The 15033-nt window shown below is 35.7% G+C and overlaps 1 protein-coding gene across 2 annotated transcripts in view; it reads right to left on the bottom strand.

Annotated features, from left to right (window-relative positions):
• LOC145672745 (uncharacterized) overlaps positions 1-14204 on the bottom strand; it is a 137236-nt gene extending 123032 nt beyond the window's left edge. The window contains exon 1 of one of the 2 annotated variants that reach the window (XM_081741917.1): positions 14036-14204. In XM_081741917.1, coding sequence (XP_081598043.1) covers positions 14036-14102 — 67 coding nt within the window. In that variant the 5' untranslated portion in view covers positions 14103-14204. The remainder of the gene's footprint in view (positions 1-14035) is intronic. The other variant, XM_081741918.1, reaches the window with a different exon arrangement.
• Between the last annotated feature and the right edge of the window lie 829 nt (positions 14205-15033).

The raw sequence follows: 15033 nt of genomic DNA, 5'->3' as shown, positions 1-15033 counted from the left end.
TTTTCAGTTCCTTGAGTCAGTAATTGTTTTCATTTAACACGAACCTTTTAATCCTTTGTCTTTTTAAAGATCATTTTTCTTATTTTAGACTTTTCTCCAGATCAATTTTTGTCATACAGTATTTATACAGACAAAAATTGCCTTGTAAATAAGAGAAAAACCAGAAACAGATCTTATGAGGTGTTAATTCTGTCCTCTGTCAAACGCTGAACATGCAGGTGCTTGACAGACGAGCTGCTGGCGACAGCCGTCACAAATACCTTTTCGTTACTAGCGGTACCCAACCTGCTAGCGGAGTTATCAACGGAGTTTAAACTTGACCTGGATTATCTGCGTGGAAACTTTTTTTTTAAAAATCTTCGAAGATAGGATAATAAGCTTACTGTAATGTTTTCACTTTTCAGAAGACGGTACCGAGACCGAAACTAGACTCGATCTCGATCTTAACTCGAATTTGAAACCGAGCCGTGCTTTTCGAAATGGAGACGAGACCGAAAATCTCGTCTCGATAGAATTCTGTGGATGGTATCAAGACGGAGAATAGTCTTGTCTCGTCTCGAATTGTCTCGATACCATCTCTAGTGTTTTCTATGACATACATAATATACTGTAGTGGTATGTATATTATGCATACTGTAGTGCGTATGTATGGAGAAAATGTATTCGAATAATAAAATTTGGGTCCCCGGTTAACACGAATTTTTTTAAACACGAACTCCTGATTTTTCAGTCCCTTGGAATTCGTATTAACGGGGGTTTACTGTATATAAAATAAAAATATGCCTACCAGAACAAAATTCAAAATAGTATTTAATACTTTAACCGAAACATGAGTTTCAGAAACGTTATGAGAAGCACAAGGTCTCAGAGTCCTATAAGGCAATTTTGTATTATGTTTACTTTGAAATGCATTTAAGGTTTTTAAATATGCATCGTATTTAAAAAAACAAAATAAAAGAGCCAAATGAACTTTAACTTTCACGAGCAACGAGAAATATGTCATCATCGTGTTTTAAAATTTACCACTGGGTCTCAGGGACTCATGTTTCGGTTAAAGTGTTTAAAATATTTTCCGGTATTATATCCTAATTATATTTATCTCTTCCGCTTATCATTGCGACCCCCCATGAAACGTCAAAATTTGTTCGGAAATTGTGTTTGTTGATGGATTTGATAACGAGTAGATGTGTTTTGGGGCCCGAGGTACTACATATCGTACACAAAAAACTGTTTAACATTAAGAATAAAATTCCATATTAAGACCCATGTATCGTAATAGTCTGCAACAAACATGCAGTGAAAAGATGGGAAATTTTTGTTCAAACACATTGTCTTAATAGCAAAGTTAAGTTCGACAATACTAGAAGTTTTAGAGCTACTGCTATACAATATTAAAGCTGTTTTTTTGCACATTTTAATGTTGCTCAGTTATCCATATGTGGAGAATGAAATCCGTAGAAATGGGACTAATTCACGAACAGATATAAGAAAGTAAAATTTTTATATTCCAAATCTCTTGTACAATATTGCAGATGGTAAAAAGAAAGAAACAAAACGAAATTTAGTGCTCCTTAATTACTCTCTAGATCGAAGAAACTCTGGATAGAATCAACAGGGGAATTCTCACAGCTTTGATGTAGTTAGTCCATAATTGTTGGTTGGTAAAAGCAAAACTTTGTGCTATGATTTCCAGCGTATCTGCCACAGATTTTATGCGTATCGTTCTCAAATGGATGCTAGAACATCATCTGGTTAATATGTTAAGTTCTAATTTGTGCTGGCAGTTTGAGACTGGAGATGCGTAAGCTATATATATACGCATATAAGGAAGGTAGTTATCGTTTAGCGTTAGAACTTTCCCAAACTACAATCAAGTTAACTTTTGGAAACTTAATAAAGGCCAAGAGGGCGTTTCTGTTATATATGACGAAAAATGGCATTCAACATGAAATGATGGCCAAATACTAACCTAAATATTTCCTGTCCGTATACCGCTCACAGTAATAGTAAATAAGTTGTGTTTTTATGTCGATTCAGTTGAAGTACTGTTGGTTCATAACAGTACTTTTACTATTTTTTTTTTTATTTTCGAATGATTCTTAGTAAGCAAGGCATTTTAATATAAGAAATAAATAAACGCTTCATAATTCTTAGGTACAGAATTAAAAATAATCGGTCTGGATTTACTTCATTTCATTGCTAAAACAGCGTTGGCAGGCCGTAAAGCCAAAATATCAGTTTAGATCTACCGAAAAATGTCTGTAAAGATCATATTTTTTATTAAAATATCTGTATAAATATAAGTCATGATTATTTGTATTTATCTCAGCTTTCTGCTAGTAGTTCTTCATCAAACTAGCCCTATTTAATATATAATAGTGAAACAGAGAAAGAGAAATAATTTCTTTTTGCAGCGTTCATTGGCATTACGAACCTCATCAACATACGCTATAATCGGTATTTTTTTTATCAATCAGATATTTTATCTCTTTCCGGTTCTTTGTCGAGGGGGACTCGACTAATGTTGTTCATTCTAATCAAGCTTCGATGTGCTTTTTTGCATTTGATTCGTCCAATATCGAGTGTTACTTGTTTAATTTCTTTGCTGCTAAACTTAGAGGACAATAATTGAACCTTTATATTAACCCTGTTTTAATAGATCGCCATAAAGTAGTAGGTTTTAACTTTAAAAAAAATAATTGATTTATTCAGACTAACTCGGGAAACATAACAGGATTACAAATGGTTAAGTTCATATGTCTCTTTGCTATATGCAATAATACAAAACTAGACGATAATATAAACATCTGCAGATGACTAAAAATTCTTGTTTTTTGCATTGCTTTTAAAAAAATCTGTAGAACTACAGATAAATCTGTAGACTTGGCAACGCTGAAAGCAAAGTTTACCTCCTATATAAAGGAAAGAAGGGGATTAATCAATAGGTGAGAAGTTATTAAATAGTAGTGTGATGAATAAAACACATAACAAAATACACTACAAACCGGAGGGTTTCTGGTTCGATCCCAGCTCGCGCCGTGTGGATTTTGTGGTGAACAAACACCGTGCTCGTGGGTTTTCTCGGTGTTCTCCCGTTTTCTCACACTTTCTTCATTTCACTATTTCATTCATTTCTCATCATTACCGTCTCCTTTAGCCTAACCGGCATAACTGCGGGACGTAAAACTGAAAGATTTCATTTTCAATTGAACTTTTAACGATAAGACTTTTTAAAATGATATACGTATGCCATCGAACGTATTACAAAAATGTTAACGCTTCTCGAACCAATGCTGGAAATACTGGAAACAAAAAAAGGAAACTAATGAAACATGATCGGCATTGCAGTTAGTTTTAAAATTAGGCATAACCCTTCCAGTCAAAGCAGCTCAGCTCATTCAGTCTGAACGTCATGATTTTAAACTAAAAATGTTGAATTTATTGTATTGTAGTGTATTAGGCTATTATGCACTATCGGATTGGGTAATCTTACTTGATTAAAAGTAAAATACTGTATTAGTCGGCTTTTCTTTGTAGTGTAATTGTGGATATTAGCCACGACAGACTTCAAGTCGGAACTTACAAACTCGAACAACTGGTAATATCGGCCTGTTACTGCCCTTTAAGTACTTTACAATTTAGGGATATGTATTAACAATTACATTTACGACGTTTATTCCCTACATTATAATTCGCAAATCCATATTTTTTCTTTCAATGGGACATTATTACAAATTGATGTATTAAAAAAGATGAAAAATTGTTTTTTACTCTACTAAAAAAAATAAAGAAAAAATATTCTTTAAAAATGTAAAAATGGAAAATAGGCAACATTTGTGCCTCACATCAGAATGAAAAATCTTTGTAGATTCCAACCCCGGCAAAGGGGAGGGGGTTGCGAGGACAGTCTCACAAAACGTAAACTAAATAACCCGTCTTTCCCCTTCTAATACGGCCGCCCTTGTCTGAGAATTCCAGTTGTAGAAAATCGTAGAAACTTACCTATGTCCTACGCTTTCGTAACATAATCATTAGTCGTAGTTGAAACAACATTGTTAATTAAATTATGTAACTAATTATGGTGAAGTAAATAACTCATCTACTGCAATTACCCTAAGTCCCGTTTTAGAGGAATTGCCAGTAGTATAATGTACGACAAAGGTATCTTGCTGGAACATTCTTTGTTATATATTTGAAGAAAGAGGGCAGTTTCCTTTAAATAACTGTAACTGACAGCTTGATTAATTCTTTCAAGAAACAAAATAGAATCCTCACATAGCTATTGTAAAAGTAATTCAAATCTGTTTTTTTTAAATTTTTTTTTCTAAATAAAGCAATTGAGAAAGAAATAGTTATGGTTCGGAGTACAAAACTTTCTAGCTATGGAACTGGCAAATCTATTTTTCTTACACTATTATCTATATTTCGCAATAAGACATTAAGTACGTCCACGCAAAATACGTTTCAGGTCTTGTTTCTTACAGATGGTGATAAAAATTACTATAGTCCAGGGGAAAAAGTGGATCTGAAAAGGTACGGGGACGCCCCCCGCGTGCCTATCTTAGCCCATTGTAATTATTTAGGAAGTAAGGGGACACCATAGATATTTTTTGGAAGTGGGGTAACGACGTCCTCCCGGGTTCCTTCCTCGCTTTTACCCCTTCTATGATCAACAAAATTCTATCCACGCAAAGTCATATAATCATTTGCTTCTCTCAGTTTTCTCTCAAATATCGACATGAGCACTCAATTAAAATTATTTTTTTAAAAAAAAATGCTTTATTCTGAGAAACAATAAAAACAACTATGTTTGTATTTCCTCAGCGAACGTATTCTAGTGTTTACCGAACGTATAGTTCGCAGTTGAGAGGTCTCTGGTTTAAATCCCGTAGCCAGAATGCTTTATGTTCCTTACATCGACAAGACAAATATCGAGATAGTATATGTAAATTTAGTCCTGGCAATGCTTCTTTGCAATGTATTGTTGTCTTCAATGCGTCTAAAGTCCTTTGAAAAGCTAGAAAAAATTCTCTAGGGCCGTACCTTTCCAGCTCAATGTGGATACGTTGGGGCACTGCTCACGATAGCCCGATATGTCACACTCATCTACCTCACTAGATCCGTGTTCGTCAAGGGCTCGTATTCGCTATCAACGGGGATCGAACTCACTCATGTTCGAGATCATTATTGTGGTTGAAGCTTGCGTCTGCTCGGACTAAGGCTAAGGCTCGCTATTCACTTAGATAGCTCTTATACGCAAACGTGCTTGCGAACACAATTCTTGAGCTTGAAGTCGATTGAGCTCGAAATTGTGTCTCGCGAGTTGGCCATTTCCACAAAGTACATTACCATCCCTAAACTCTTATGATCTTATTATTAAGCCAAAATTAAAATCTTATCATAAAATCTGTATTAAAAATGTTTTAGTTTTTGCAATGTATATACGTATATTGAACATGACGGTACATCACTTCAAAAAAAAAAAATATATATATATATATCGTGTTTTAATTTCTATTCGTTCATATTTGGTACAAGTTGATCGATTGCTGTATCGTTTTCTTCTTTTGTTTGTCGCTAAGAAAATTCCATTTAACTAAAAGGGAATTTCTTAAGACAATTATCCCATTAAAAAAGACAGACAAAGAGAACACGTAGGAGGAGGAAAGAAAGACTTCATAATCTGGCCAAATAGAAGAATATTCCACATTAATTGATGATAATAAATGCATCTGGGATTCATTGTTTTCCTAACTTCTCTTTCATCCGGAAAACAGGAAGGCTATGTACTTTACAAAATTAGAAAGAAGGTTTTTATATCAATTCTTAAAAAGTTATAGCTATTACTTGATGACTCGTGTGTTCAATATTCTCAGAAGCTTTACTTTCATTTTATGCTTTGTAATCATTTGATTTAATTCACATAAACAGATACAGGATGTTGAAAAAAAAGGTGTGCTTAAAGTGTACCAAAGTGTAGGAGAACTTAAGCTATACTGTGAAAAATCCATTCTCCGAACAGCGGTATATTGCACAAACATACGGAATCGTCTTGTTTACTACAGAAATCAGTATGGAGCATACGTTGTCCATATGCTACATACGCACTGCTCTTAGATGTTACATCGTGCCGTTGCAGGATATCTGACATCTAACAGTTTTCCGTATATCACATGCATATACTTATGTTACACTCCTCAGCTATATGTTATATACGCCCATTTGTATGTGAGATCCTGACCGCTTATATTATTTTATACGGAAAATACGTATAAATGGAACACTTATACAGAAAGTATGTATAAATGGAACACTTATACGGAAAGTATTATAAAACGTTCGTTTTCAGTTATACGTCCGCTGTACGTTAAGTGCAAAAACTAGAGGAATTATGCTTGTAACCTACCTTTTTAAGTACACCACCTACATTTTTTCTCAGGGTACAAAATATAATTGTATGGGACAAATAATGCTTCCTTTCATAGATACAAGGTATTAAAAACAATGGTATTTTTTTTTTTTAAAAAAACGGAAAATTTCGTGATTCACAACTATCCCAGTGACTCGGTGGCTCAGTGAAAAAGCGCTAATCTTTTGTGCGAGGGGTATCTGGTCGATTTCAGACCAAATTAGTTTGTAGTGAGTATCATGTTTGTGGATTTTCTCGGAGTTTTTCCGTTTCCTCTCACATTCTTACTCCAGAAAATCATTTCATGGTCATTCACTTTCGTTAATTATCTGTCTCCTTTAGCCTGCACATAATCTTGGGACGTAAAACTGACCAATTTCGTTTTCAGTTTTCGTAACCGTGCGGTATTTACATGTAATCTTTCAGTTTTACGTCCCAGGCTTATGCCGGTTAGGCTTAAAGGAGATGGCGATGCTGAGAAATAAACGGAATGGTGGAATGAATAAAGTGAGAGAATACAGGAGAACCACAAGAAAACCCATGCACACGGTGTTTGTCCACCACCAAGGTCACTTGGCACGAGCTGGTATCGAATCAGGAACGCACCAAAGGTGAACGCTCTACCACTGAGCCACTGTGCGGTATTTACTTGAGCCACGCATTTCATGAAAGAAGTGGAGATATCTCGATGTAGTTACTCACTACAAATTTGGTATCCGTGCTACTCAATTTTCTTCGTAGACCTAAATTATTAATATGTACTAAATATCAATGTGAATCAGAAATGTTATCAAAGGTTGAAATCACTGTCAATATTAAAACTGCAAGAAAGGAGACAAATATAGTATATTTGTTATTCTTTATAATTTTAATAGAGTTTCTGGAAGTGGTTACATCTACGTTTGTATTTAGTTTTATTGCACATCATATAATATGAATTGTTTAATAATAACATATAATGTTTTTATCTAGTTATATTATATGTGTTGGGGTTACTTTATATTTAGAATTTTCATATAAATTTGAGAAGTTAATTTAATAATTCTTTACAGAAGAGTTTTTACTCCTTGATATTAGGTCTGAGAGTTCTCGTCCTTTTGTGTAAACCTGTGGCAGTTGATTTATGAAAATCCAATATTTGTCCAAAATTTTATGTGGAGGTTTCTCAGTAAGATCTAACAAAAGTAGAATGCATGACTATGAGTAGTATGCATGAGTAATGAGTAATAAGTAATATGGACTATGAGTAATAAGGACATAAAATGTGAACGTAAAATAAAAGCAAGAATAGGAGTGAGGATGGAACAATTTTGGATGAAAAAATATCTATTTTAGTAGTTCTTGAATAGAATTAAGAAAGACTCATAAAATATTTCGTGTGGAGTATTGTACTGTATGTGGCAAAAATGTGGATATTAAGCAAAAGCGAATTATATAAAACTGGAAATATGAGTGTGAAGAAGAATGGAAACAATTAGTTTGGTCGAAGAAATGTTAGAAATAGTAGGTAAGAAACAGTAGCGTAGCGTAGGAGGCGGCAAGTGTGGACTGCTCCGGGCGGCAGTCTGGAAGGGGCGGAAAAACGGGTAATCAAATTTGAAAAAATGAAATTTTAAAATTTTGGTTATTGGAAATTGTTAAAATTGGCGCCTATACTTAATTTTGTTTTTTTCCTTATAGTTAAAAATTCAATGGTTTAACGTAAATCAACGTTGATAATCTCGTCAGTAATTCGTGTTACATCCTGTTTCTTCCTGCACTTAAATCTCACTAGCCAACCTAGAATCCGGTTTCAGCTGGTGATCGTAGTTGAATGTAATAAGTGTGATTCAATTCGTAGTTATTAGTATTAAATAAACTATATTTGTATAACGTAAGTAAATTTCACCTGCTTTCACCCTCTGTTCAATACAAAACTGCTTTACTTTCGTTATTCAACTACAGTTTAGCTTTAATTAAGACATTACCGTTTCCCGATTTTACTTCATTCCAACTACTAAATGCTAATATTTTATTGCAGTCATTAATTACAAACTTACGGCATGTGTAACATTAATGATGATTATGTTTTTAGATTAAATGAATTAGAGAAAGCGGGACATAGTACCCGGGAGGAACGAAAAAACAAGAAAAACAGAACCTAAATGCGTTACTGAAGTATATTTCTTCAGAAACTGAAGTCAAAATCCTAACGCACCTACTGCAAATGGAAGTGCAACCAGTACTGAGAACTTAAAAAATGAAACATGTTATAGTCAAGATGGAGAATATGAACTCCTAATTGAGCCTGAAAGAGTATCAATCTCAGAAGATATTACAGTTACCAAAGAGCCTGATTCTCAAGATAACAGCTGACGCTCAGTTCACTCAGACGATGAAGCTGGACAAGGATCTATCGTTGACTTAAAGGATATGAGTGAATGACAGACCGCAAATAACGAAACCTTCATGATGCTACTTGTTCGTCAAGGCTCTAGCCTAGTTCAATACATAGGTTGTGGTTTTGCTTATGCTGCTTGTCGAGGAGATTAACCAAAGGTGAAAGGAGAAAATTGACTCGTGATTGGTTTTATCGTACTCTGCCAAATGAAGAGAAGATCCAATGCTCAAAAGAAGGTCCGTTTTGGCTTTTGCTGCAAATTGTTATCACCATAAACGTCACCAAATCAGCGTTTAGCTCGGCAGACGGTTTCAGTAAGTAGGGGAAGTGGGATCCGAAAATGCCAGACTAGGAGTCCACTGCAGCTTATCTTGAGAGAGGTTGAAAACTTTGCGAATCCGAATCAACTGACAAAAAACAATCGACGATGAAGCAGAAAAGATTATTGAACATTAGATAGAAACATAGGGGTATTCTAACACGAATGCTCGACGTAACCAGATTACTGGCTAAACAGGTGGTCATGGAAACTGTCATTGGCCGAAACACTTTGGAACTGGTACGTTTGCTGGGAAAATACGATCCGGTCGTGCGTGAGCACCTTACATAGATCAAGATGGAGAAGAAGATAACAGTTTCTAACTTGTCACTGGACACTCAAAATTAATTTATAAGCCTGTTGGAGGAGTAAGTATGGAGTAAGATTACTCAGTAAGTAAAGGAAGTAAAGTATTTTCCCATTATTTTTGACAGTACCCTCGACGTTTTCCGCAATAACCCAATTAGTCATGTTTTACGGTTTGTGCAAAAGTGGAAGTTGTATCTTTTGTCGATGAAGGGGAAGAATGCAGAATATATGACGATATTAATTCCGAACAAGATCAAAAAAGATGGATTTGATATTCAGGACTGTAGAGGACAACCACACCACAATGCTGGCGAGCGTAGATACTGTAGTTAAGTTGATTTTGAGTTTAACGTCCCTTTTCAGCAGCGAGGCTATATGAGACGTTGATATACTGATTAACGTGGAATCCGAACCAAATGAGCTCCCCCCGGGAATCGAACCCGGGCCTCCCACGCCAAAGGCGGGTACGCTAACCGCTTAGCCACGGAGGAGCTCCACATATACTGTAGTCCAACAACGTATCGAAGAGGTGAAAACTAAATCACAGTACGTAGCATTGACGAATTCTCTAAATCTATCCGATGTACACTATACCTTCATCGCGATTGATTCTGTCATATTTATTGGAACATTGGAGAGTATTTTTTTCTGCACGTGAACCTACAGATCAGCTGCTCTTAATGCGGTTATAGAACACGGTTTGCAGCGCTGGATTGATCTCGCTGGAGTGCTCGGCACGTTGCTGTTAATTTGATAAAGAGTCACTTTCTCTAAAATCCTAGAAATATTGGAACAACTTTCAACAGAAAATGTCGCAACACGGTCTGATGCCACCTTGTTTCCCGCTGCAATGCTGTTGTTTGATTTGTGTACTATTTCTGTAATGGAGTGCTTGGGGAAATAATGACACACAGCTGTACTTGTAAACGAAAGGCCCGCAATTGTGCTCACAATTGTGTTGCAAAAATATGTATCCTGGAATCGTCCTTACTGAGAAACAAATATACCCTCGTGGATGACGAATTCAAATATGTAATGATTCTTTGCACGGAGCTAGATATCGAACTTACTCTGTGTCAAACAAGAAAGAAGATGCAAATTCACGGTCATAGACCTACACATTGTATATTCATATACAAACAGATCCTGAGAGGACAGATATTTACGTCCCTGGATAAGATCACTCTACTCAAGAGATCTCTACACAATTCCAGTATCTTCATGAACTAGATAATCAATTTTGCTTTTTGGTATCATCAAGGTTTTTAGATCATGAATATGAGTACAGAGCAAAATAATGTACTTAATGACGTTAAGAAGGAAGAATTTGAAGTGGAGAGGAAACGTTTGTGAAATTTCATTGCCGGGTCAGAACAACAAAAAGATATTATAGCCAAGGGTCCTCTTGAACTTTTATAATTTATTCATCAGTTGAACCTCATTATTTCTGTTACAAATGTCATAATATTACTGGTTTTTTGACGATTGGAATTAGCATTTCCAGCTTTTCTAAGTTATAGCTTATTACGAATTATGCGAGATATCCTATAACTTAGGTGAGGTTTATTAACTTGATAATTTTGTTGATTGAAAGAGAATTAGCAGATTGAATTGATTTTAATCATGTGATTTCAGAGTTTGCTGCTCGGAAAGCACGTAAAAATTGTTTGTAAGTGCTCTCAATTTTATGTTTGTAAGTACAATTTATAGGTAGTTTGGTAGCCAAGAAACAAATAAATATATTTAATTAGCTATATATACTGACTTTAGCTTTAACTGACAATTAATTTAGCAGGTAGCATTAAGATCATGATTGGGGTAACTCGCGACTTTTGGGGGTCTGCAAATTGTAGTCCGCCCTGGGTGATGATAAAGTAAACTATGCCGCTGGGAAGAAAAAACAATTTTAGGTATAATTAAAATAGGAAGAGAAACTAGTTGGGACATTGTCTGTAATAAGGAATTGTATCGTGAGAGACATGCTAAAACGTACGGCGACAAGATAAATAGGGATTATCAAAAGAGGGTACAGTTGATGGGCGTTAAGACAAAATGGTTAGTAGAAGACCATGGTGCTTGGAGGTTTCTCTGTTTGCCTCAAGTGGTCTGCCAATAATAGCAGAATGTGTATTATGATAATGATGATGATAGTACATATTGTGCTAAAATTTAAAAGCTAAATTCTAATTATAAGCTTTCTTCTTTTTCATTATTGCATAAAATGGAAAATTATATTAGTCACCGAGAAAATAGAAATTATTTCTCTATGTTCTCTTAATAGAAACGATTTATTACGTTCCTAATATATATTCCGCGCTCTCGCCTTTGGCGTGAGTGGTTCCTAGTTCGGTTCCTGTTGGGGACACTTGATAGAAAATGTGTAACAGCTTTCTCAGGCCAGCAACCCTGAGTGCAGTTTCTCCTGGGTTTTCTCATTCCCACCAGGCAAATGTCGGGATGATACTTACTGTACATGTCCCAGGCCGTTTTCTTCCCGTCTCCTTCCCGGCTAGTGTGCTCTGGCTTGCCGAGGGACGTGATTTCTTATACGAGACGGGCCATAGAAGCCGGTATTACCCAGTGATATTTATAAATAAAACAATAGTACTTAACACTTCACTCTATCATCTCCACTTTCCTTACATTATTTACTGCACAGCTGCTGCGTGATAGTAAACATGGAAATTTAAATAAAGTTGTTATATTGACTAGTTAACTCCACACACACACAAGGTGTGCGGAATCAACACTGACAGAGAATTATTCCTAACATGAAATGAGCAGGTCGCAGTAAGACAAAGGTAAAAGCCACTTCTGGTGAAATTTAGTTATTAGATGGAATGGGTTGGGACCAGACTACAGAACAGTGTGTATGTAATTTAAATTCGGAAATGTACCTGCAGATGACAAGGAAAATTTTGTTTGGTATGTGTCATTATATTGCATTGCAAGGAAATATTGAACTTTCTTCTTCAGTTTACTAAAAAATTAGAAAATGTGACATGACAATGTCTCCCCCCGACCCATTCATATGTAAGTCAATGAGTGAACAAATAAGTTATTTTGAATTTATATAGCTCGCTGGAAATTGGGAGAAACGATAAAACAAATGGTCATAACTGACAGAACAAAATGTCGGATCAAGGCCGTATGGAAAAACATAGTGGTTATTTTGACTTAGATTCCTTTAATGTAACCAATATGTATGTAATGTGTACTAATTTCCAGTTGCAGTTGCTGATTTATTATTTTTCTATCAGAAAATCTCACGAATTTTCTCCTATCCTTCGAGCCTAACTCTGTCACCGCTTCTTTTCCATATCTAATCTAATAAAATGCGAATGGTTATCGCTGCAGAGACAAAAGTTCGTAATCGGATCCCGTCCGCTACCAAACTAATTCAGTCATGGTTAGTTAGACACTTTTCCTTAAAATCCGACTTAGTACTGTCCTGCCATCTCCTTTTGGTATACTCATATGTCTTTTTCCCAACTATAACCCTATACCCCACGCGTCTCTAACTTAGCAACACAGCTCAAGAAACATTAACAATTAGGTATTAATATCATTAGCAAGAAAGGGCAGGAAGATGAGCAGAGCTGAATAAAACCTCTTGATAAATCTGTCAGGTTGACAAGACAGCGAGATTCGATCCTGGGTCCACTCTCTTTAGATCCAAGAACATTAATCATTCTTCTATTCCCACTGCAGTTCTGTGATGCAGTTGGTAATCTCTTCGACTGACACTCAATCAACATCTAGTTATTATCTTCTTCCTAGCAAAAGCATACGAATGCATAAACGGTACGTTCCACTTCCTAATAATAAAATTAAATTTGAACAAACTGCGTAGCGCATTCAAATAAATGTTACATGGATGTTATTTTGACAAAAGCTGGAAACAATTTTCGTTATCAATTTCAGTTTTAACAATCGTTAATTTTTTTCTTAGTGTACTTTTCTGTACTTTAATGAATGTAGTACGTGTATTCTTGAGTTTGATTTACTGTAGGTGCTCAGAGTTTCGGTGTTTTGAGTAATGTCGTGAAGTTACTGAAAAATAATTTCAAATAAGTAGCGGAGACGATAAGTCACGAAAACCAGAATTAAAGGGGTTGAATTTTTACGATCTGACCACACACCACCCAGTTAAACGTTTTCCGTCTGATTGGTGCCTTTTACTGCAAAAGCAGAGAATTTAGTTTAGTAGTAACTGGGGTGGCTTTTGAAGGAACTCTCATGAATTTAAAAAAATGTAAATTTTTATCGCTTCAAGCTAAGGAAAGAAAATTTATCAATCTACAAATTAATACAAAAATTAAAACATTATTTAAGTTTTCTTCTCTTAGTGTCAAGCGATAGAAGTTTCATTTTTACCGATGACTTCCCTAAAGAGCCGCCATAAGCGGTATTTTTTACGTATGTGATCGAAATTGCAGCTTCACAGAGACAAAAGAAAAGAAAACATTAGAATCCCTGTAATAAAAAGAGCAACGAGAAACACAATACAAGCGATCTAGTCTAAATAAAAAATGTACTGTGTCCAACAGGTTGCAGAATTCACAGGATACGTAAAAAGGATAGGAGAAAAGAAAAAAAAGTTTAGAATTACACTTACCGAGATGTGATTCTTGGGCAGAAGCCACAAAGCCAGCGCAGAGTAGGGCGAGCAACAGGCGAACCATTGTGCAGTAGTGGTGGTGGTGGTAGAATTGGAGGTGCTAGTACTAGTAGCTCTTCAGGTCAGACTTGCCGGGTCACACGGATGCGAAGAATTGTGAGCTGCCGACTTAAGTGACGCGCGTTTTAACACTCGTAACCCGCATGCGTGGTGGGGCGCACCTGCACCATTCCCCGTTACTCCTGTAGTGGTGGGCGATCACGTACACACACACATACACACACACACACAAATACTAACATCCATCCAACTATCATTTCGTATCGACCTGTCACACGAATACACATTATTCTAAGAACGCAAAATGTTTTTCCAAATTATGCATGGTTCGTCAGAAAAAGCTGGGGTAAAAGCGAGCAAACCCTCAATTGGGTGAAAATATCACCAGACGCACACTAACATGCAGACAACAATGAAAGATGTACTTGACGTGGAGGCGTGGCGTTCCTGTATTGCTATCATCATCACCCGTCGTCACATATCATCATCCTACACACGACAGATCAACTTAGAATACAATCCTCTTATTTATTACTATACAATTTATATATATGTATATATTTTTGAAGTTTGTTGAACTTTCAATCCATCTATCATGTATGACATAATAAATGCTTACATTAAGAGTTAGGTAAAAATTTCTTTCATAGAAATCAAAAGTTGTCTACAAAAGAATCTTACTAAGCATTGATGTAACTAGGATATTTTGCTATGGGTGCCATGGCCCTCTTCTTCTGAAAATTGTAAGAATCTTTTACTTCTGTAGAAGACTTTGTTATAATAATATTACATAACTTTCTAAGCCCCCTTTCTCAGTCATCTCTTCAAATTCTTTAGTTATTTTTCTGTCTCATTTACGTTTGTGGTCTTTCACATGAGATTCCTTCTAGATTCGTCTTGTTCATTAATTTCCATTTTCCTCCTTTATTTTCAAA

Source organism: Thermobia domestica, chromosome 16 (assembly GCF_964235325.1).
Source record: "Thermobia domestica chromosome 16, izTheDome1.hap1.1, whole genome shotgun sequence".
In the NCBI taxonomy this organism is placed as follows: Eukaryota; Metazoa; Arthropoda; class Insecta; order Zygentoma; family Lepismatidae; genus Thermobia; species Thermobia domestica.
This window is presented reverse-complemented; position numbering and strand designations above follow the sequence as displayed.